This window comes from Camelus ferus, chromosome 1 (assembly GCF_009834535.1).
Source record: "Camelus ferus isolate YT-003-E chromosome 1, BCGSAC_Cfer_1.0, whole genome shotgun sequence".
NCBI lineage: Eukaryota > Metazoa > Chordata > Mammalia > Artiodactyla > Camelidae > Camelus > Camelus ferus.
Genome location: NC_045696.1, coordinates 89,084,523 through 89,109,873, shown reverse-complemented (window position 1 = coordinate 89,109,873; position 25,351 = coordinate 89,084,523). Strand labels below are relative to the sequence as shown.

Here is a 25,351-nt window from a genome sequence, read left to right as displayed (position 1 = left end):
AAGGCAGGATTTATGTTCTGTTTCACTCTGAATACCTTACACCTAGCATAGTGCCGGGGCTGTAGTAAGTATGCAGCATATTCTCACTCAGTGACTAAATAAATAGAAGTCTCCTCAGTATGAAACCAAGTTCTGTGTCCTTAGAAGAGTCCCTCAAACTCTTAAGGGAAATGAGGTATATACTTTCGAACTGTATTCTACAAGCAAGAATTAAATAAGCATTCTTTTTTGTCAACAATCCAAATTTGAGTATGTATTTATGCCCAAGGAGAACTGCTGCTGCTTTCGTTTTCCAAAAGGAATAGAAGATTTGCACTGTTACTAATTATACTTTAACTCTAGCTGAATTTTGGCAATGGATACTTTTCTTTCCCTCCACTAACTCCTGAGCCAAAGGTTCTACTGCACCACTAAACTATAACTTAATTTATCAATGGTGACATCACCATCTTCCTAAGTTTCATTTATATAAGCCTAATTACAGGTATCTAAAGAAATCACACAACTATAAACTAAAAGATTATCTTGCCGATTTTTGCTGCAGAATTTCAAAGCACATTTGCAGAGTATAAGTGGTATGGAAGGACTCTGACCAAAGGCAGTCAAGCCAGTCCTCTTTCTCAGCTTCTTCCCTCTGCCCAAATTCTTCTATTTCTTGTTGTTCCATAGTTCTTAGCAGAGCATTCTGCATGCAGTAAAAATGTAAATGCATGTTGACTGTATGGAATATGTAAAGCCAAATCTACACAGAAGTTATTAATATGGAACCTCAAAGTCATTTCTACGTCCTTACTCTCCAAATTGGCTATCTACTCAACTGTTAAATCTGATGCTGCTTCTTACAATACTTCCATACTTGTCTTGACAGTCCATCTCCAGCACCAGATCCCTTATCCAGGGCCTAGTCATTCTATACCATTTATCTGGACTCCTTGGCTCTAACCGATAGAGATGATATAATAATACTTAACAGCAATACTAACAACTACTCTATATCGAGCACTTATCTTGGCACTCAATATGCCTACTATATGCACTGTCCTATGCACTTTGCAATTTAACTTATTTAATCCTCACAACAATCCTATCAAGTATGTATCAGCATAGCACCTAAGAGATGAGAAAGCTGAGACTCTGAGATATTTTATAACTTGCCCCAAGTCATATATAAGTAAGTGAGCGTTCAAACCTAGGTGAGGAACTCAGAAGCCTATATTCTTCTTATCCACACTACACTTAATGTGAAGAAAATGATTCTGCCTTTTAACATTGAAATCAAACATCAAATCCTGCACATAGGCTTAAAGGTTTTCCATTCATTTGACCTACCCTGACCTGTCTTAACTGCCATTATTGTTTTGCTTCCATATAATTGGTAAAATTATATACACCCAATTTGTTCTAAACATTACACTGACTCCTCCCCTCCACTCTAAAAATACTAAAAGAATTTTAGGGTCTTAGAGAAAGCTCATGTGTACTGAACAGACAATGAGGAGGCAGAGGAAGAAGATTCGGTAGATGTTGATAAAAAAAAAAGTCTAAACAAGCTCTTTAAGTTTTATGATTTAGTCCTGTTTTGCCTCAAATCTATATATGTGAGGTTGACTGCTAAACTGAAAGATGGCTATTGTGCCAAATCATGTGACATTTTAGTAACTCAAAACACATTTATGGTTTATTGGTATAATGTGAGTTGGAATAAGGGGGAAGTGAACCTTGTTGAAAATATAACCAGATATTCCCTGTTTTGTAATAAAAACTGATAAAACTACATACTTAAAAGCCTCAGACTGTAATAAGACCACCCAGAAGGAAGGGACTCCTAGGAAAGTGACCTTTTTACTTAGCAGCCTGGCAGACCCTGCTAACAATTAACAAATGCTTAAGAAGTACCTGTAAAACTTTAGCATTTGGTTGAAGAGGTTTAATGATCAGTTGCTTGCCTGCTGTGTAAAGAACCTTTTCTGAATCAGGGCCCCACGCTACTGAATACACTGGTGTTCCTGTAAAAAGGAAACGAAAAGAAAAAATTGATAAACTTCAATTATTATGCTTTATAATAAGGGAGATTGTTAAGAAAGTCAAAAAAGGACTTTGAGGTGTCATTTTGTTTCCTCCTTATTCAATGGCCCAAACTGGAGTATAGCCTGATACTGAAACACATGGTTAATACTGGCCATTGAAAATCTACCGTGAGCAACTGATAAACTATATTTTTTACTAACTTTGATCTTGATGAGAAAATATGGAGTTTTTAGAAATTCAAGAGTGTGTTATCACAATACATAAAATAAAATATACTTCGTCATTTTAAGGTATAAAGAGGTATCAGAAAAGTCATGATTTATCATTTCCCATTATCAACAGCTGCTGTGTAGTGGTTTGATATGATTTCAAATCCATTTGTTCATAACAAAAATGAAGTTGTTCCGATCTAAGAATGAAGCTGTTTTTATAAGTAAAGCTCTTTTACCGTAAGAGTGACGTGGTTGCATCAGTATATCATCATCAATGCCTGTGGCTGCTGCTAAAGCACTCAGCAGCTCAGCAGCTGAGGGGCACCGCCAGGGGCTTCTCAATAAGAACAAATGAAGAAGCAACTATGTTGAGGGGACATTTAGTCTATAAATACCCAGAACCTGTGAGGATTGAGAATGGTTGGTTCCAGCAAGGTGACTCTGCTGATCTAAACAGCTCTCTGAAGACCTGGGGGCATTAGCTCCTACCAGGGTAAGACCCTTTACTGGCAACAATAAAAAGCCCTGCCAAGATCACCTAGCCCGTAGACACAGAGTCTTTGTTCCCTAGCAACATGCTCCAGCAACAATTGACTTTCCCTTCTGTGCCTTCCGCTTGTGGTTGACTAAGGCAACTTTCCTGAGAACCAACCTGTAGAAAGGTAAACCTCAAATGAATTTGACTTTATTTCTTTATTTTATTTATCATTGGTTTGGAGTATATTTCTTTATTGGCTTATTAAAAGACATTATCCTGTATGCTATTGGCTTGTGAAATTATAATTACCGCATTAAACCTGTGTTAAACAAAATTGACAAAGACAATCTGCATCTCTGAGCATAATTTGCTGCAAAACAAACAACAGCCATCAGTGTTTAAACTGATTCAATGCATATGTTGATTTAAATTTTCCATACAATAATACACATGGTATATTCACCTAATAGATTAATTCTCATCCCTGATGCTGCTACAGGCAACAGAACTTCCCCTCATCTGCTGCTTAACTAGTAGTCTAATGGACAGAATTTACCCTGCCCCAAAATAACCTATCCCTCCCACCTATGAATTCATAAAAGGCAAATTAAATATCAGGTATGGGAAAGTTTTGCTATCTATCAAGTATGGCTTTGACCTGAAAGCTAGGCTAAGGTACTTCCAGGATAAAGTTGACTCTACTTCCAGGGAAAAGGTACAAGTTTGATTTATTCACCATACTATAAACTACATTAAATTTCATAGGGTTCTCAATTTTCTAGGATAGGAATTTAGAGATTCCTAGGATAGGAACCCTAGAGATTCCTAGGCTAGGAATCCTAGAGATAGGATTTAGGTATTTTTTAACTCAATTATTTTCTAGGGTACCTAAAATCTTCTAGAAGGCTATGCTTTATCTGAGTCTACTTTTTGAAAAATGAGTATCATATCATTTGAGAGCATTAAATTATCTGTGCTCCACTGTCTGACCCAGTTTTTATAAATTCATTAGGAAAGTGAATCAAGGTTGTACAATTAATCTATGAAATATTAACCCATTTATATTCATAAAGTCAAGCTTTAAAAATTGTCTAGGATTCCTAAGTCAGACTATTGTTAGCAGTTGACTTTCTATGAATGAATAAATAAATCTTTCAGGAATTTACATTCTCAGCAAAATGAAATCTGAATCTGAGGATTCATGAGCAATCAATAAGATTTGTTTATTTAAATGGAAAGCCCAATTGATGCTAACCAACAGGAAGTAATCAGTAATCAACAGGGAGTAAATTTCAGTAAGATAAATGCTTGTGTTTAAGTGGCACCCTACTCCTTTCCTGCAATTTTTTCCCAGCCAGAACATAATTCAACTGAGAGCAAGTCTCAGTGGTTTTCAGGACTTAGAGAGTCTGATTTAGACCTACTCCAAAAAAACTCCTTGAAGCATTCCTTCTACTGTGTAGGTTAGATATTATATTGGGTCTAAATATCCTGTTCTGGCAATGACACCTAGAACTGTTCTGTATCAGAGGAACCTGCAGATGGCCAATGAGATGGCTGACCTCAGAAGGCACTTTTTCTGCTGTATTTGGTGAGTACACTCTTCTGGAACATTCTGTGGGGCTGCCAGGAGCTGATCTGGGCTTCAAAGTAAATCTCCAGATGAACAGAATTCAACTCACATAACCCGCCCAGAAAATGTAAGTCAAAATTTCAGATATTTCAAAAGTGATTCTTGGTGAGGACTGGAAGGGACTAGGGGAGGAAAGCGTATTTGATAGTACAGTAGAATTATAGGTGCCTTCTTTATTTCCATTATTATAGTTACAATTATTGTACAAAAAAGTAAATGTGTATTTTAAGTATAGACTATCAAATCTTCATGAATACACTCAGTGAAATTATATTTTCCTGGGTGTACACAAAACTATGACAAACATCTACCCCCAAGGAAATAATTCAGTAAACACATCTCCCATTGAGTTATACAGGATGTGACTCTAGTCCTTTAGTTGTGGTAAAAGGCATGGTTTGGGGTATAGGATGAGGAGCTAGGGACGCTTATGTCCTCTTTTAACACTGAATTTGTGGCCCCATTTAGTCAGCTGTGTCACCATTTCCTTGTTTATCAATCTTACAAATCTTCAGAATACTTATTTCCCTGCTGGGACATGGAGATTATTCATTTCCTGCTTATAAAACAATTTTTAAACAATAATAATATTACAGAAAAACATATAGTAACACAGTATAAAACCAAATAAACTTATAGAGGAAAAGCTAAGTAATTCCTTTGTTATAACATGTGTTTTTTAACCACATTTCTTCAGTCAAAAAACAAACATGGAGTTATGCTAAAGAAGCAATCCTAAATTATGAGATCAATAGCTAAGTCTCATTAGTTCCATTTTCCTAACCACCAATATTCAAAATGCATATAACATCAAGAACTAAAAAAAGTCTTCATTATATTCATTCTTTAAATTTAAAATAGAATGTTGAGTATGAAACTACTATATATTTGGGTGGTTCTGGTGAAGATCATTATTGAAAGTGGATGAATTAGCTTCATAAAGAAAAGAATGGTTTCTATTATTAAAAAATCCACTAGCATTTGAAACAAATCTGTAATATTTAAAATGTTTTTAAAAATATACTTATTAAAGCACTGAATTATTTCCAGTGCTACACTTCACTTTGCAAAGTCAGTATGGAAATAATAACATAGACTTCAGGTTAAATAACTTTAAAACAAAAAGTTTGGCAAATTATGTAATGCGATGTTATTAACTTCATCATTAACAAAAAATGGACAAAAATTAAAAGTTGTATAATTAAATATTTCTTGCTTTTTATGCTGGGAATTTTTATTTATGCTCCATTTCAGTTAAGACACTCAAAAAGATCTTGTTTTTCTGACTTTGTACACTAAGATCATGTGACCTTTTTGACATTTTTAAGAAACCACATGCACCTGGGGTTGTGTTAAATGTCAGACCCTTATCTCTCTGTAAAACAAATTATCTAAATTCTTTCAACCTGTTGAAGGCATTTTAAACCACAGAAGAGGAGACAAAAATGTATTTCGATTGTTTTAAGGAAGTACATGGTCAAATATACCATGTTTTTCACATTCATACTAAAAGGTATCCCCTAAAAATGTTGTTTTTGCATGTTTTTAAGAATGCTTTTGAAACAAACTCTTCACTATTAGAATGAAGCCTTAGCTACCATTGCCTTGAGGGCAATACAGGTCTACACTGAGTGAATGGAAGTAAAGAACTTAGAGCAGCATCTGGCATTACAGAAGTACTATCTGTTGGCCACTACTACACTACTACTGCTACTACTACCACTACTACCACCACCACCACTACTACTACTACCACCACTACTACCACTACTGCTACTACCACCACCACCACCACTACTACTACACTACTACTACTACTACTACTTTGTAATGCAATAAACAACCATTTGTTATTGTGGTGTTCATAGTAGTAGGTACTCTTTTTTTGGCTGCTAAATCATTAAGAATTCAAAGGTAAAGAATGATTTCCCTTTCATTCTATTTGTAGGGACATGTGCTAACAAATAAGTAATCAAGTGGGATCTATTTATTCCTCAAAAAAACAGCTTTTTGGTTGTGCATGTCACTGGGTCAGTACAGAAAAAATACCTTAAGTGAAGGCATTTGTTTCTTTAGTTTCTATCCTCAGTCACCTCTCCCTTGGGGATCTCAATTTCCTCCATAGCTTCACCTTTCACCTTCCTGTAACTGACTCTCACATTAATATTTCAGCTTTTACCTCTGAGCTCTAACACACTTCCTCTTGCCCCAAAGACATGCCAGAACTCCAAGCTCTACATATTTATGTATCAACCCTCCACACATATCCCCTCTTTTATTCTTCCCTCTGAATTCTTTACCTCTCACAGGGTTATCCATTCCTCTCAGCCACTGAGATTCACTTTTTTCAACTACTATCATCACTGCCTCTGTGCAAGCCTCACTGCACACTAGCATAGAACACCTCAGTAACCTTCATACTGGCCACTCCAATTTAACCTGTGTCTTCTCTAGTTTATCCGACACATTACTGCTAAGGTAATTTTCCTAAAAAGACAGGACTTATTTATGACCTCGTGCTCATTTTTAAAAAAGATTTTATATGCTTATAGAATAAACACTAAACTCCTTCATTTAGCATCTGAGACTATCAGTGTCCTTGTCCCTCTGGCAGTACCATCCCTCACACAGCCTACACCCTGGCCCAGGGGACTTATGCTGCTCTAACTCTGTGCCTCTGATCATCTAAATTCCTCCACAACTCTACTTCATTGCCAACAAGTCCATTTCCTTACCTAATTTCTTTATCCTTCAAAGCCCAGTCAAAAGATGCTGCAATATTTGCCAAGAAGCCTTTCTTTATACTTTCTCTCCCTTTAAAGTGTTAATCCGGCCTTCTTATCCTCCCACAATACCTTAAAGCAATGTGCACATTCTGCATTATCCTTATATTTATCTCCTTTACTAAATTCATTATAGACAGGTTCCATGTTTTGTCATCCCACTCTTCCATTTGAATATAGTATAGGGGAAATGTCCTTAAAGGTTTGTGGTATTATTCTATTCCAATTTTAACCTAAAATTAAAATATACAACGTAACACAAGGTAGGGCTTCATTATAATTATTCCCAGCCTTTCCTTCTCTAATAAGGAAAAATAACTCCTGTAGGCACCAGTAAGAATCACTTTTTAAACAAATTCTACCCTCCTCTCTTCCAAAAACACCATGATTCTGTATTAGAGGAGAAGGTGATGGCCATGATTTTTTCAATCTTTATATCACACTCCAATCATTAAGAAATGAATTCAGGAATTTTTCTATTCACCTAGGAATTAGTACAATTAACATAAACATGTAGTAAAAAGAAAATCACAGGATGCTTTCAAAATTGTTTACATAATTCCAAGTTTTACAATAGTTCAGTCTTCTGTTATTTCATTTTTGTGCCAAAACTTACAGTTTTTCTCCTCTCAGGAGTCAGGAGTCCCCCACCTCTACCTCCCTTGGTCTTTTTATTTGAGCCTTTAGCATCAGCTCTCAGTAGGTCAGATTTACAATCACCCTCTAAACTTGTAGCCTCTAATAAATCAAACAAACCTTACAGGGATTTTTCCTTCAGGATTAATGTCATTCTAACTCCTCTAATGAGTTTTCCCAGAGATAAAACAGAAGAAGTCTATGCCTTGTTAGGAAACTGTGGGTGGTACCAATGATCAAAAACTCAAAAATTAGAAGCATAATTCTATAGTGAATTTGTAATTCTTAATCTAGAAAAAGATATCAGATTACTCAATTGAAACACCAATAGGTTAACTAAAATGAAGTCTAACTAATTTGATTTTGCTCATAAATCTCATAATTAACATAAACTTTGAGTAAGAAGAATAACTAAGATTCAAATAGGATAAAAATGATCAGCACTTTCACAGCCATTTGATGTTAAGGAAATTACAGCTATTTGGAATGATGATATAAAATACCATGACGTGATCTGATGAATACATAATAAAATTACCTTTATTATAGGACACAACCTGTATTTTAGCTTTCAAGAGAATCCTATTTATCCATCTACTTGAGAAGAAGAAAAGAAAAAAGAGCACCACCCATCCCTCTCCAAAATAAATACCTTACATAAAAACTAACTCAAAATGGATCACAGACCTAAATGTAAGCATCAAACCACTAAAAACTCTTAGAAGAAAACACAGGTATATAAATCTCAGTGAGTCTGAATTAGGCAATAGTTTCTTAAACATATACCAAAAGCAGAAACAATTACAGAAAAAAAAAACAGATAAATTGAACTTCATTAAAACTTTGGTGGGATAACAGTATGGAGGTTCCTCGAAAACTAAAAATAGAGTTACCATATGCCCCAGAACTTCCACTCTTATATATATATCCAGAGAAAATTATATCCAGAGAAAATTCTTAACTTGAAAAGATACATTCACCCCAATGTTCATAGCAGCTATTTACAATAGCCAAGACATGGAAGCAACCTAAATGTCCATTGACAGATGATTAGATAAGAATGGTGTGGTATATATATACAATGGAATACTACTTGGTCATAAAAAAGAATGAGATAGTGCCATTTGCAGCAACATGGATGGACCTAGAGATTATCATACCAAGTCAGACAGAGAAAGACAAATATCATATGACATCACTTATATGTGGAATCTAAAAAAATGATACAAATGAACTTAGAAAACAGAAAGAGACTCACAGACATAGAAACAAACTTATGGTTAAATTAGGAGTTTAGGATTAGCAGATACAAACTACTATATACAAAATAAACAACAAGATCCTACTATATAGCACAGGGAACTACACTCAGTATCTCATAATAACCTATAATGAAAAACATATGAAAAAGTATATGTATGTATAATTGAATCACTATGCTGCACACCAGAAACTAACACATTGTAAATCAACTATACATCAATATAAAAAGTGAAATAAAATAAAATAATAAAATTTTTGTGCTTCAAAAGATATCAAGAAAGTGAAAAGGAAATCCACAGAATGGGGAAATCATATATCTAAGTTGCAAATCATACATCCAATAAGCGTCTATAATCAGAATATATAAACTCTTACAACTCAACAGTAAAAAGACAACCCAATTTAAAAATGTGCAAAGGACTTTAATAGATATTTCTCCAAAGATCTATAAATGGCCAAAAAGCACATGAAAAGAGGCTCAAGTCATTAGTCATCAGGGAAATGCAAATCAAAACTACAATGAGATACCACTGTATAGTCACTAGGGTGATTATAATAATAATAATAAAAGATAGACAATAACAGTGTTCAGGATTTGGAGAAATTGGAACCTTCATGTATTTGTAGTGGGAATGTAAAATGGTACATTCACTTTGGAAAACAACTTGAGGAAGTCTTTAATTTAGTGATATGGAACTACCTCCAAGATAGTTCATGATTCAAGTGAAAAAAAGCAAGGAGCATACTGTAGTAGATATAGTACACCACTTGTTTATAAAAGAAAAAAAAAGAACATATAAAAACATATTTGCTACACAAGAAAATGGTAACACCAGTTGCCTCTGGTAATGTTTGCTGAGTGGCAGGAAGACAGGGGTAATATGAGAGACAAGGGTGGTATTTAAAAGATAACTTTACATCCTTTTTTAATGCTTTAAATTCTGAACCATGTGAATGAAGTATCAAAAATTAATACTTAAACATATTTAAGTGCTCACTGCAAGGCACATACTAACAATCAAAATTGTATGATCATTATTATTGAAAACAGAAGTTGTAAACTCAAATCCCTTCAGAGATTTATGTTGTGTTCTACCATATGAATAAGTGAAGTATAGAGTGTAAGACAAGTGAGAGAAGCTTAAAATCCAACTAGAAGTGGAGCAGCTGCTACTGAACTCCAGCTGATTATATTTACTCTGGAAAACAGACATAATGTTGCCAGGTTTTCCAAATTTTCAAAAGATACCAAAAATCCAAATATGTGAAATATCCTGATTTTTAATGTTGGGCCTGTACCATGCTAGTGGGCCAGATTCAGCCCACAGGCCATCTGATTATTACCTGGGATGTATAAAAAGCCCTTAATTTATGAACAATATATTGAGCTTCCAAACTGTCTTTGCATATTCTCTGTAAGAGTAAAATAAGTAGCAGTTTTGTTTCCAGATTCATTTTATAGGTAAACTATAGTACTGAACCAATAGCACTATGTCACCTACCCTCTATGATTAACAATGTTTATATTAAACAACTTAGTCTAAGTTTCAACTTGAGATTTTGAAAAGTCCAAAATGGCAAATCCAAGGATAATAAAACGGAAGGAAGTGACTGGGAAGAATTTGAAGAAAGGTAAGGAGACTTAGATGGACATAGGTGAAGGATCTTAGGCAAAAATTCAGATTATTATTGTGGGTAATGAGATAAGCTTTCAAAATTTCTCTGAAGATCTGTGTCTTCTGTAGACAACAAATTTAGCAAAAGAGAAAAAGAAAGGAGAAAAGGATGTGTCTCAGCAGCAGCAACAGCTGAAAAGAACTGAAGCCTCAGCTCCAAGGGGGTGGTGATGATCTCTAAAAGAATTCTGTAGTTGCTCATAAGTCAGACATCATAAGGTAAGAATGCCAAATAACTAGCCCTAACAAAAATTATAAAGCCAAAAGTAAATCCCCATGCCTACTAGAAGATTAACTAAAACTTATTTTCTAAAGGTACACTTTATTACTAAAGGAACAAGAAATTTAGTAAATTTCTAGTAAATTTAGTAAAAAACAAAAAAAAACTCTTTTTTTTCCTAACTGAAATTCACTCATGAATGTTTCTATGAACTTTACATTTTCTACTCATGGATAAATATTCTATTTGGAGATCACCTATGGCAAAGATGTAACCTCAGGAGATAACCACTCCCTAGTACCTATGGTTATCTTTGCTAGCATTTGGTTAATGTGTAGCTAAATAAATGCCTAACTATTTTAACACTACCCTAAGAGTAAACATGATTTAAAAAATAAAATCTGGTAATTTTTGGAAGTCAGATATTAGTGATGCTTCACGATACGACTTTATCTTGTAATTCTGAAGAATAGTCTTTAAGTTTTTCAGCAACCTGTATGAAGTTCAGCTGATTTGTGCTCAGGACAACATTAAAACTGCTTTATTGCTCCTAGGTAAACCTAATTAGGAAAATAAACTTGCTATATGGAAAAAATCATGTGTAATCTAAATCCCAACAGGAATGACCACTGGATTGAATTCAATAGGCACGTTTTTCCAGTTAACATGGAAAGCCAAGATGCTGCTCTAAGTAGTTGTAGCTTACCAAGTTTTGGATTATGAGGGTGTCTGCTCCCCTCCATCAGTATACAAATCATATGTACAACATAATTTATAAAGGGTGCTAATATTATGAAGTCATTAGAACTTTTTAAGTAAGGAGATAGATATTTCCTATAATTATTATTTACTTAACTAGACACCTAATTCTTTTCTAGATAGGATATGCTCATAATGCTTCAAAATTATTTTTAAAAAAATCATTAGCCTTTAATTCCATTTATACAGAGTCACCAACAAAGAAAAAACTTTTGAGTGTTTCTTATATTTCTTGACTCAAATAACACATGGCCCATCAGAAAACATGGAAAAAGTGTAAATAGAAACAAGAGATTTCAGGTTTTGAGCCTGACCAAAATTAGTCTAAGGAACTATTAGACTGTTTTTACAGGAAAATGTTAAAGATATTTTAATTGATTATAATACATACCTTGCTGAGCTAAAGTTGATCTTAGCATTCCAGTCTTTGACCAGATTTTTATTTGTCCATCTTCTCCAACTATAAAGAGAAAGCGATTGATTTTTTAATCTATATAAAATAAATTTAAACATTAAACTTGCATATAAAACCCAGCAGTACCTATATTAATCCACATTTGAAATTCAGACATGAGTTACTCTAATTAAATGACACTGATTCATAACTATAAAATTTAACTGAAATTACTTTGAACAATTTTATCAAAGTAGCCTAACTCCATGACAAATTATTTTTTTCCTTTAATCTTAGAAGGTTTATGAGTATTTTATTCAAATCATGCTTTCATTTTCGCTGAAATCTCTATCCTAGAATTTTAAGTGCTTTCAGTGTAATGAGAAGAGTTGCAGCCAAACTCCAGTGAGTTGGGGACTGAATGGAATGAAGTAATAGACTATTCTTTTGAACAGTTTGCCAGAAAGGGGAAGAAAGAAAGAGGAAGTTGTAGCTAGAGAGTTATTTGTTGGATGAGGGATTTTTATTTCTTTTTTCTCAATTTTCAAGATGAATGACATCTGAACACATGTATATGATGGGGGGGGGGTGGAAAAGGAGAAGCTGAAGAAAAAGGCAAGAGAAGGGACAACTCACTGATAAATGTCCTACAAAAAGCCCAGAGGATGGTTTGGTGGTTTTAAAACACATCCACAAATTCTTTGGTATTCCCCCTATTAAGAAGTGAAGCTCAATTTCCCTCTCCTTCAGTTTGGGCTATTTAATGACTTGCTTCTAATAGAATATAGTGGAAATGATGGAGTATGACTTCCAAGGTGGGTCATAAGATATATTGTGGCTTCCATCATGCTCTGTCTTACATCACTCACTCAGGCAGAAGCTCCAGCTGTCATGTTGTGAGAACACTCAAGCAGCCTTATGGAGAGGCCCACATTGTGAGGAACTAAGTAGGGTCTCCTATAACAGTCACAGAGGAAGTAAGATTTCTTGCCAACAACCATGTGAGTGAGATCTTGGAAGCAGACCCCCCAGCCCAAATAGGGCTTCATATGAGTGCAGCTCCATCCAACCTCTCGATTCTGAGACAGAACCACCCAGTTAAATTGTTCCCTGTCCCACAGAAATTGTGAGATAATACATGTTTATTACCTTAAGTCACTAACTTTTGGGATAATTTGTTATGCAGCAATAGGTTATTAACATAATAGGTGAAGATGAGAATCCTTGCAGTAGGGCAGGAGATGGAAGACAGATAGAAGGTGGGTAAAGGTCAGTTAAATGAGAATATTTTGAATTGTAGAATTTTTAAGAAATAAAACTTTTATTTACCCCATACTTGATTATTCCAAAACCTTCTGTAACAGAATATTCTCCTTAAGCCATATAAGAAAACCAATATTCCATTCTGAATTATAACACTATATAGCAGTCTAGATCAATAATGTGTCAATTATTTGCTATTAGACAATGAAAGACACCATTGCTAAATGAAAATATTCTGTTCCTTTAAAAATTTTTCCTTAAAAAATTCCTTTAAGGGGTGGGAGTATAGCTCATCAGTAGAGAACATGCTTAGCATGCATGAGGTCCTGGGTTCAATTCCCAGTACCTCCATTAAAAAAAATTCATTTAAATTGTCATTTTTGCAGATAACCTACCTGTAACTAATGCTGTTCCTTCATAATTCCATCGTCCTGCAAGTACTGCTCCACAGTGAGCTTCCACACTTTTCTCTACTCTTCCTAACTTAGAAATCAGATGAAATTTACCTAAAAGAAATTATATTTGGGAAATCTGTTTTACTAAATTAATTTCTCCAATCAAACATCTGTTGAGGACCAACTACTAGACTAGTTAACATAATGCTAGGCATCAGAGATACAAGGTACAAATAATATAATTACTCTTACTCTCAAAGAGCACACAAATCTATTAGAAAACAGGCAAAAAAAAAAATTATAAGCCTTGAAACAAGTGGTATTCAGAAACATATATATGATGTTATGTTGTCTTCAGAGAGACAACAAAATTCTATTGGGATATGGTCAAATGGGGTCAAGAAGAATGTCAAGAAAGCCTTCTATTTAAGCATAGTTTTGTATTCTTGGTTTGTTTTTTTGGGGGGGTGGGGGGTGCGCTCCAGAAAAGTTGGAAAAGTTGTAGAGGAGAGGAACTAGGATAAATGGTGTTAAAAGTTAAAATGATGCATATTTTAAAATATTGAAGTTTATTTGTACCAAAATCAATTCCAATCCAACAAGGCCAAAACCTTAAGTGGTTAGGAACGCTCCACTGACAGGAGCTCAGGAAGAGACTTTAACAAAGAAAATGCAGAAGCAAAAATAAGGACATTATTGATCGGCTACAGCTTAAAGCCTAGTTGGCTGTTTGCGACTGGTTCCTTAGGTTTCAATTCCGTAACCTTGAAGCATTCATTTACAAGCTTAGATTTTAGTTTGCTTAGGTATAAAGCATTAAGAGCCACCTCAAGCCTAAAGACGTCTTTGTTTAACTAATTTAATAATTGATAATCCAAATTTTAAAACTTCTGCCTTATTCAATTTTATACTGAAGCTATGCACCAGGTAAACCAAAAGAACTTGGTTGCCATCCTCAAAAAGTTCACGCACATATAGGCAAAAAAGTAAAAAACTTATAACTTTAAAGGACCTAAGCAAACTATATAAGAGATGACAAGGGGACAAATCAACTGTGCACAGAAGTGCTACAGGAAGCCAAAAAAAGCTCAGTGTGGTTCTGAATTATCATGAAGCCTAGTAATATATAGTTTGTAATAAAATAACTAAGTACAGCTGGTCCTCTGTACCCACGGGTTCTGCATCCTTGTACTCAACCAACTGATCAAAAAAACACTCCAGAAAGTTCCTAAAGCAGAATTTGAATTTGCCCTGCACCAGCAACTATTTACATAGCATTTACATTGTATTTACAACTATTTATGTAACATTTATATTGTGTTAGGTATTATAAGTAATCTAGAGATGACTTAGAGTATATAGGAGAATGTGTATAGGTTATGTGCAAATAAGATGCCATTTTATATGAGGGACTTGAGCATCTGTGGATTTTGGTATCTCCAGGGGTCCTGGAACCAATTCCCCTTGGATACTGAGGGAAAGCTGTAGAGAAATTAGAAACTTTTTCCCAAATCAAAAAAATGTGTATATTTTTTGCAGTAAAAGAAAATGTGGCTTGCCTCATCAAATTTTGCCTTAGAGGATTTATTCTGTTTGAATTCATTTTTAACTTAAGGCTTTTCAAGATTTTGGCCTAATATGAACAATTTATTAAAAATATATGTAAGTCAGATGCTTAAGATGGCTTTAAAATACTTCTTTGTAGAACTCTAATACAGACAGCTTTAAGATATTTTATACCTAGCACTCTGTGGTTATTTCACTGACCACCAACCCATTCCCACCAACAAAGTCATTCCTTCTTTTTACACATAGTGCACGTTATTATATAGCTCTGTTGCAGCATTTTTTATTGGGCTGTGATTCTTTTCAGGGGGCCATGTCTTTGCCATGTTTTTATTCTCAATAGTACTTTTACATAAGCAGCATTTGTTAAATTTAATCTACTCGTAACCATACTTAGTAACTTAAAAAAAAGACTACTTTGACATTCTTTTCTTTCTCATTAAACTGGATAGCTCTCTTTTCCCATCACCTACTTTCTGGACCCTCATCAATAAGCTACCCCTTTTCTTCATCTAACTACCCACTAGCACCACCTGCTTTCCCTCTCATCTTTCTTTTAATTTTATATTTACTTCTGGGTCATTTTTCAATGTAACAAGATTACTTTGAATTCAATTGTGCTATTACTCTCTTTATGAGACTAACTTAAAATTAACTTGGATGTACATTGTTAATGCATTGCTTTACAGAGAAAATACAAGGGGGAAAAATCTCAAAAGAAGAAATTGTAAAGATGACACAAAGTGAGTGGCCATTATTTACTTTATCCAAGTCCATTTCATTAAATGCTAGCACATTTCCTAATACAGAATATCCACATACTAAATGACTGCTGCACATAATGAATGAATCTATCACCAAGCGATGAACCAAATAACTCCTGAGCCAGAAATGAAGGGTCCAGAAATTTCCTTTCAATCTTTTTTGTATTTTGGAAATTTTATATATTTAGGTCACTGATATTGTTCTTCTAAAATACCTAATACTGAATTTCTGACAGGTACTGAAATTGTTCTTGCTTTCCATGACCTCACAGAAGTCATATACTGGGACAACTAACGTCTGCTCTTTGCATTGACTTGGCACTCAATATAAATCTTTGGCTTTTGTAAGTTTGTCTGATTGTTACAAATTGTTTGAATAGCATACCCAGAGTTAAGCATAAATATAAAATTTCATACATCAAAAATTTTTTAAAGCATAAATGCCTTTCAACTATTTTGGTTGTTCTCTCCAGATTTTCTATAACCTTTTAAAAATGCAAGACCAAAACAAGAGAGCAAATTTATTCCAATTATTTGCTAGGGGTAGGGTAGGGAAGAGAATATAATCAATACAATTCATTCGTTGATTTTATTGATACAATTCATTGATTAAACAAGGGATGATTTGGCTAAAGAACATGAATATTTAAATCCTGAGGCATAAAATTAATCTCTTATTATTAAATAAAAGGTAAACTAAAAAGAGGAAAAAGAACAGAGGAAGTAGATTAAACCTATATGAAACACATTTCTTAAAGGTAGAAATGCCTTAAGAATGTCCATGGAAACATGAGAAGGCTTGGAATAGGGTGTTAGGAATAAGGGCACATGAGCACTTTTGCAGACTGCTTAATAGCAGAAATGTTTTGGCAGATGGTTGCAAAAAGCCACAAAGAGATCAATAACCGCTAACTTCTGATGAAAAGAAATGAACACACAAATTCTTTTTAGAGTGGGATTTTAAAATGTACATATTAACTAATAAGAGAATATGAGGATTACTTTAAGATATTTAATACAATGTATAAAAAAGTCAACTTTCACTAAATATAATTTAAGGAGTGTTTATTGGCTTTACAAAAGATTTTATACCAGAATTCCTTTATATAGCAGCTCCCTTAATGCATTTTAAATAATTCTTTTTTAAATATAAATCTTTTAACACACTGTTAAAGAAATATCTCCTCCAAAAAGTGGGATACAGCTGCATGAAATATTCAAAGAGGTCATAATATTGAAGAGAGAATTATTGGTGAGACAAAATACATGGCAAAAAGTCTGCTTTATGTATTTCAGGACCTGCCCCCAAATCCCATGGATCTTTTTCAAATGTTACAACTAACAAAGAAGATGGCGAGGGTAAGACAAAGGGAACACTGAAAGAGTGATAAACAAACTCAAAAACTGTAACTCTTTTTGCCAGTCTTGGGGGAGAAAAATCAAGAGAAGAAAGTAGGTGCCTACTTAAGCAATGAACTAAATCTTGAAGAAATTTGTTTTTAAGTATTGGGTTAACATCATACAAAATGAAAAAGTCCTAGAGATGAGCTGTACAACACTGTGCTTACTGTTAATACTGCACTATAAAAATTTAAAATTTGTTAACAGGGTGCATCTCATATGTTTTTAAACCAGAATAACACTTTTTTATAGTATTAGATTAGCAAAGAATACAGCCTTGATATACAAAATGACCTCAGATGTTTATCTGGCAGGAAACCCTTGACCACCTTCAGATAGCATTCCCTTTCTTCTTTTTGTGAACATTTCTTTTTCATTTCTGGATTCTGTTTTCTGTCTTACTTTTCCACTTCTTTGCTTAGAACTATCATCCTTTGCCCTCTCTTTCACAAGATCCGAGATATTCCTCACCCCAGCCTGGGAGAAAATAACTACTTTGCTTTGGTTCTCTCTTCTTTCTACATCTAGTTGTGGCATGTTATGTTATCTTATTTATTGGGTTTTGGTTTTGTTTTTGTTTTTTTTGAAGTAAACCAAAAAATAAAATTAAACACTATAGTTTCTCAAGAGTCATAATACATTTTCCCTTATTTATTATTGTCTTGCAAATTTATATTTAAATTATATTTTACTTCAGACTTTTTTCCCTTTCAGAAAGTGTTTAAACTAAAGCCAATGTGAAATAGAGACCCAAACAACTATTCTTTAGTTAAATGTAATCAAGCAATCTTAATAATTCAGGGAAACACTCATACAATAGAAATTATCAAGACATTATATTTATTGTCCATATTCACCAGATAAAAGTCAATCCTCACATACTATTGACTTTAAAAAGGAAAATGAAAAGAAAATGTATAGTATGCCACTTTTTGCATAATAAAAAAGGTGAAATGAGAAAACATACATGTAGCTGTTTCTTTTTGCTAAAAGAAACATAGGAAGGACAAACCAGAACCAAAGGGATTGGCTACCTAGAGAGTAAACAGAAACAAGGTGTATGGTATTGGGTGGGTAGGAGTAGTGACATTGCTCTGAGTATATTTTTTTATAGTTTTGACTTTGTGGAACCATCCTTGTAATGTTTTACATATTCAAAAATAATCAAATCAACAAGAATGGAAGAGGAAGGAAACCTTAAATGAAAAAGAAATAGAAATAAATACACTTAACTGTATTTTAAATGAATAACAACAACACTTAAGCAGGGGGAGAAATGCAAGTAACATTGAACACAAGACTTCAACTCTATATCCTCAGTGTAAAGATAAAAACAGGAAACAAATATTACACAAATTTTTTTTTTGCAATAGTATGGATTAGCAATTCTGAAACAACTTACTGTGTATTGTAGAATTGAACAAATGTGAATAATGGGAGCCAAGCTTCCTCAGTGTTTCCAAGAATGAAAGGAAAAACAATGAGAATTAACCCTATGGTGTTATGTTAGAATTGGTGGTACTAGAATGAACTCATGATTTTTAGCATGGAAAGGAAGGAAGGAAAGAAGGTAAGGAAGAGAGAAAGGGAGGGAAGAAGTAGTAAGATATGTATGTTTTTAATATATGTTTATATTCATATTTCTTAGCTCTGTCCTCTAAAAGGGTCTTGAAGCAAACACACCCCATTGAAATAAGCACATCTGGCACTCTCATTTGACTTCTCAAAACCATTAAACACCCAAAAAAGAACACGTCTCCGGGGAGAAATGGCTGATTTGGGGGCTGGGACTGGAAAGTGCAAGATGAACCTGGAACAACTTGTACCAGCAAAGAAATGCTCAAACAATGATGAGGAAACTTACCTATCCTCCTCCCTCCGCAAAATTCCCTGGAGCTGGCCCAATGGAGTTCCCACTGGCCAAATCTAGGACAATTTTAACATCAAAATTTTTAAATGATAGTAATAGGATACTCAAGAAATAACTAAGAATCTGAGTCTAATCTGACATAAGTAAACAAATAAATGAGTGGGAGACAGGAGGCTCTTCCTTGCAGTAGAATACCAACTAATCAATATAGAAGAAATTATGGAGTTAAAAAAATCACCATTTGGCAACCATCTTAGTAATAAATGATTCAGCCAAGAATCATCAATAGATGCTAAGAGAGTGGGAGGAAGTTGGAGGAGGAAGAGAATATTTTTACACAGTCTGAAAGTATCCTTTCAGAAATTATTTATTAAAAGGGAAAAACAACTTCACAGTGGATTAATTTAGTGAGCACAACCTTTGAAAGTAATCAAAGTTAATGTCATCAATAATGAGTGAAACCAGTATCATGAATCTTCCAATCTGATGCCCTAAGTATTACTGCTAAAATGTATAAACTGAATTTAAGTATGAGGAAACATCAGACAAACATGAATTGAGGGACATTCTATAAAAATAACAGGCCTGTATTCTTCAAAACAGTCAAGATCATAAAAGAAAGACTGGGGATTTGCTCCAGATTAAAAGAGGCAAGAGAGGTATGACAAAAACAATGTGTTATTCTGTACCAGAAAAAACAAATTTCTAGAAAAGACATCATTAGGACAACTGTTAAAATTTGAACACAAACTGTAGATTAGATAACAGTATTATATCAGTGTGAAATTTCCTGATTTTGATCAATGTATTGTGGTTAACTAACAGAAAATCCTTATTCTTAGGAAATTCATTGAAGTATTTATGGTTAAAGCGGCAAACTCCTAAATGTTTCAGAAAAAAGTGGGGGGGGGGGGAGAGAAAAGGGGACCAAGGATAAAGTATATGGGATAAAATGTTAACAGTGAGTGAATTTGGATAAATGATATACAGAAGTTATTTGTACAATTCTTGCAACCATTCTATAAAAGTGAAATTATATCAAAATTAAGTCTTTAAGTCAACTCTTCATTTTATCATCTGACGTAAACTAAATTCTAGCTGTGTTCAGAATCAGTCTTCTAAGCCCTAGGCACTGTACCAAATACTTTCACACAATATCTCATTTAATCAAGATTCAGAAAAATAAGGTTAAAAACTACCATCAATTCTGCCTGTAAAAGAACTAGAATCTGATGTGATTGTCTGCTATAACATTCCTTCCCTGTTCTGGTTATAAAGCCTTCTCTCTGTCTCCCTTTCCACAGTGGCCTGAGGCCTGCTGTCCTCAGTCAATCAGTGTCCCAGTCCCTTGACTAAATTGATTCACTCATTGATGGGCACATGACCCAAGCTTGTCCAGGACCCTCTCTGCCCCTTGACTGCAAGAGACACTGGGGAAGAAGCATCCTCTCCTGATTTTTCTTGTAGGATAAGCCTTAGGCTGCTGCCTGCCCAACATGCTCACCTTCTGGGGACAGTTGATCCAAGAGATGGTGAGAACAGAGGCCTGATGCAGCGGTGCTTAAAGATCTACCCCTGGAGCTAGGGGAACTGAAAAACTCCATCTGTGCATAAGTTAGCCAAGTAAGTTTCTGTTCCTTTTGATGAATGTACTCTTACCTGACATAGTAGGTAAAGTATAATACAGATGGAAACAGTTTAAGTTATTTCTAAAAAAAAATTCCCTTAAAAGTAGAAAAATCATGACTTACTCACCAGTAATAAAGCTATGGTCAAATTAAATAAATCTCCAACTCTGTAAGTGGATATTAACATGTACTAGAAATAAAGACTACATTTAATAGATAGCTTACTAAATGAGTATGTGTTGTATCCATATATTTTTAGTGTGGTCATGTTATACAGTTAAATTTGAAGAAATCAGAAACCAAAACTGATAATAGCTTAACAATTCCTGCAAGCACAGAAAAAATAAAGCCAAAGGTTGGAATTCAATCCCAGTATATGCCAGTTTTATTTACTTTCTTCTATGACAATAGTTTTATAGCCTATAAACAAATCAACTGACTACATAGGAAATGGATAAACAACTCAAAACATAAGTCATACTAAAATATTATATCTTTTAAATAATACATAAAAAGCATATAACATTTATTAAAAACTTACCATCAGAACTTGTGAGGACAAAGCTTTCTGCTTGAGTTTGTTTCTTTACGCCTAAACTTTTCGGAAACCAGTGAAGATCTATCGGGTAAATATCATCAGGCAGCTTTACTATTTGACTTGTTTCACTGGTTAACAAGTTCCACTTCACTATCTGGTGATCATCACTACACGAATACAGTTCTTCAGCAGTAGTCCAGCCCACACAGCTTACTAATTCTTGATGTGCCACCATGTTAAGGAGACAAAACACACAAAAGTCTTAACTCTTAATAAATACAATATTTTGCAGATGTAGATTATAAGATTACAAAATAGAGTCAAATGTTTCATGCTTCTAAACCTATTTTTAATTTTATGACTTTCATATTTTTTCCATATAAAAAAAGGAAAATAAGCATCTATCAAAACAGTTGTAAGAAGAATGGAAAGCAAGATAAGAAATCCAGGTGACAAAAGAGAAAAAAAGAAAGATTTGACTACATGAAAAGTTTTTAACTGTTACAAAATATTCCATAAACTAGGCCAAAAGACACACAAAGACATATAACAGATCAAAAGGTATGAAACCTGCTGGGGGATAAGTGAGGTGAAAAGGGAACTGTGCTTTTTAAAATTTACATATATCTGCATCATTTAAGTTAGTAGAATAAGCATGTATTATTTTGATAAGTTTTTAAAAATCAAATGCTAAAAGAAGACTGAAATCTAACAGTAAAATACCTGCTTAAATTACACATTAAACTGTGTGTCTAGAGAAGGTACTTCAGTTTGTCATTCATAAAGGATGCTTTCTCCTGCTTATATGTGGATTTCAACACTACCCCATCATTCCTGGTTGGTTGGTTTGCTCTTTTGTTGTTATTGTACAATCATTTTACTTCCTCCTCTTCTCCCCAATGCTTTTTATTGACTTATCTAAGCAATCAATAAACTCTAAGGAAAAAGAAAGAGACTAAGTGCCGTAATTATTCTGGGATGTTCTAAGATTTTTTAATACCTCAAAATATAATAGATTGAGCAAATAACCAAAAAAGTTAAAAAATAAATTATAGAAAGATCTTAAGAGTCTGCATAACTCAAAAAAATAAAAATTAAAATAAAATCAACACATACAAAAAAAATAAGAGTCTGCATAAATAAGTTATAAAGTGTCACTGGAATACTCAACTCAAAAATACAATCTAAACAAAAGGAGCTGAATACCACTAGACCACTACTGAAAAAAAATTTCTTCCAGTATAATTGCTGTAGCTTAAACAATGTTAGGTAAACCCTTAGAAAAGAAAAATGTTAGACACAACCTAGAAAGAAAGAATATACACACCCCAAAACAAAAAGCATTAAGCTTATCCTTACAAAAATTGCTGTGAGTACACATCAGATATACATGACATGTCTTCAAACTGATAACTCAACTAAAATTATGGGAGAAATGAGAGGACTGCCAGATTAAGAAAGTCTAAAAAGACTGTTATTCTTCAGCTTGAAAAGATAAAAGCAGACAATAGACATAGTCAAAATCTGTAAGATTGTATATAGCATTAACTCCTGAAGGCATATTTGAAAAGAGAGTAAAAATGATTTATGGAGAAATAAAAGGAATTATACCTTCATTCATAAGGTAAAAAAAGCAGACAAGATAATATAAATTCAAAACCTTTGATCAAATGTCTAAACAGTGCTTTTCTGTCTCTGACAGGTCATATTTTTTATTTCAAATTCGTTGCAGATCAACATTTTGTAAGACAAAAGTGAATTACTAGAAAAATAATTTTATATTTGGATATTGTGACTATCAAATTGCTACAAAAATTTCTTACCTCTTACTTTCAATTTCTGTATTTATCTCTTCATAGACCTGCAATAAAGTCTGCAGATGATACTTTTAGAAGCACTGGTCTAAATAACTAAGAATGAAGGTAAAAGGGCCTATCATATCTTCCTGACACATAACTGGGAATTTTTACTGACAAAACATAGGGTCAAGCGTTTGAGAAAATATAATTGCCACCTTCCCACATGAATAATAAAAGTCTAACTGTTCAGACTTACCCAGCTTATCCTCCACTTTATCATGTGTATTGAAAATACTAGATCACACTAACAAGAGAAATTATTTAATTAAAAATTTTTTTTCTTTTCTTTTTTTTTAATATGCCATTTGCAGCAACATGGATGGAACTGGAGATCATCATTTTAAATGAAGTATGCCAGAAAGAGAAAGAAAAATACCATATGATATCACTCATATGTGGAATCTAAAAAAAAAAAGAAAAGAAAAAAATCATTTGATTTTTAAAAAGCTTCTCTTTAAGATCGTACTAGACTAAACAAAAACTTTACAGTAGTACTTAAGTAGTAAAAGAAAAACATCAATAAAAATTTGAAAATAAGAACAGACAGTTTGCTTTGGAGAATTACATGCAACACATGACCTCAAATATTTCAAAAACAATTTAGCTAAACTACTATTAAAAGAATGAAAAAAAAATCCACTCTCCAACTAGGCTATAACTAGAAGAAAACTTTGAACAATACTGTAGTAAGGTGATCACAATAAGGTTTATATGTATTAAAAGGATATGCTTTGGTTCTTTTAAAAGAGATATCTTCAGTCTCATGTCTCCACTTTTCAGCAAAATTTTTAGATGCCACTTGATTGTATTCACTGTAAAATAAAAGTTGGGAGGGAAATATAGAATCTGCATTAAAAACAAAACATGAACACAAAAAAAATAAAAGCAAACAAAACATCTTAGCACCGCAAAGACACTGAAGCACCTTCAATCTTCCTAACAGCAAGCATATGCAAAGAGGAAGAAAACTACTCAGAGTGTGCTAATTCTGCCAACAGATGATTGGAGACCTTGAGTTGGATTCCAGAGGTCCTCACAACCTGCCTAAAATATTCCTGCAAGTGCAGAACACCACTGAATCTGGTCAGGTAAGTAATTTCAAAGGCCATCCTGAGGACAAATCAGAAGATTCTTTAAAATAGGTACCCTTCAATGGCAGATCAGTGTTGGTGCTGTTGAATGGATATACATTAAAATAATTCTGAAGGTCTGATGAAGGGCTACGATACATTTTTGCAGGCCTTAATTATAGAACCCACATAGCAATATTATGACATCATCAATCTAGTGATCCAATCTGAGATTTACATTCTGTTTGGGGTAGATACACTGCCCAACAATTATGGTTTCCACAGTGGCAATGTGAAAAATAAGTGCGTTATTTAAGAAAGAGGTAATAAATCCATTATAAAAGTTATATAAAAATCACAATGTAATTGCCAAATAAAAACTGGGAAGAAGAGTAACACTCCCGCAATAACCATGCTATCAAAATACACAAATTAAGGAAATGCTAAATTATCGCAATCCAATTTACAGTTTTGGATTCTTTCTGAGAAACATCACTAACTAAAAAGAAAAAAAAAATTAAATGAAAGTGTGGTTAAAGGAAAAAAATGCTTTTCACCAGGTAGAAAATTACTGTTAACTACATCAAAGGAGGTACTGAGTGTAGATAAGAACTCAGTGGGCCTACCTTCGATAATTTCTCATTCCTCCGAATCTAGGAAGACTTTTAGATTAGCAAGGTGCTAAACACAGCTGTATTTCAAAACACCTTTTTCACTTATTCTACTCCTAAATTTGTGAGACTGGGGGGAAATTGTTAAGACTACAGGAAAAAAGTTTCTGTCTAGTTAATATGCGATTAGGGTCAAAAACCTTCTCTCTTCTCCAGATGACTTAAGGAGATTTATGTTCAAATTCAAAAGTATGAATCAGTGTATAGCAGGCAGAGCAAGAAGATAATCTCTCCCAGGCTATTT

General features: G+C 33.8%; 1 protein-coding gene across 6 annotated transcripts in view; it reads right to left on the bottom strand.

Annotated features, from left to right (window-relative positions):
- IFT80 (intraflagellar transport 80) overlaps positions 1 to 25,351 on the bottom strand; it is a 99,304-nt gene that overhangs the window by 60,969 nt on the left and 12,984 nt on the right. For 2 of the 6 annotated variants that reach the window (XM_006190435.3, XM_032485268.1), the window contains exons 2-6: positions 24,095 to 24,178; positions 21,511 to 21,732; positions 13,741 to 13,851; positions 12,080 to 12,148; positions 1,897 to 2,006 (exon numbers count right to left, since the gene is read on the bottom strand). In XM_006190435.3, coding sequence (XP_006190497.2) covers positions 1,897 to 2,006; positions 12,080 to 12,148; positions 13,741 to 13,851; positions 21,511 to 21,732; positions 24,095 to 24,131 — 549 coding nt within the window. In that variant the 5' untranslated portion in view covers positions 24,132 to 24,178. Of the gene's footprint in view, positions 1 to 1,896; positions 2,007 to 12,079; positions 12,149 to 13,740; positions 13,852 to 21,510; positions 21,733 to 22,230; positions 22,444 to 23,330; positions 24,179 to 25,351 lie in introns of all 6 variants that reach the window. The other 4 variants (XM_032485279.1, XM_032485259.1, XM_032485273.1 and 1 more) reach the window with 4 other exon arrangements.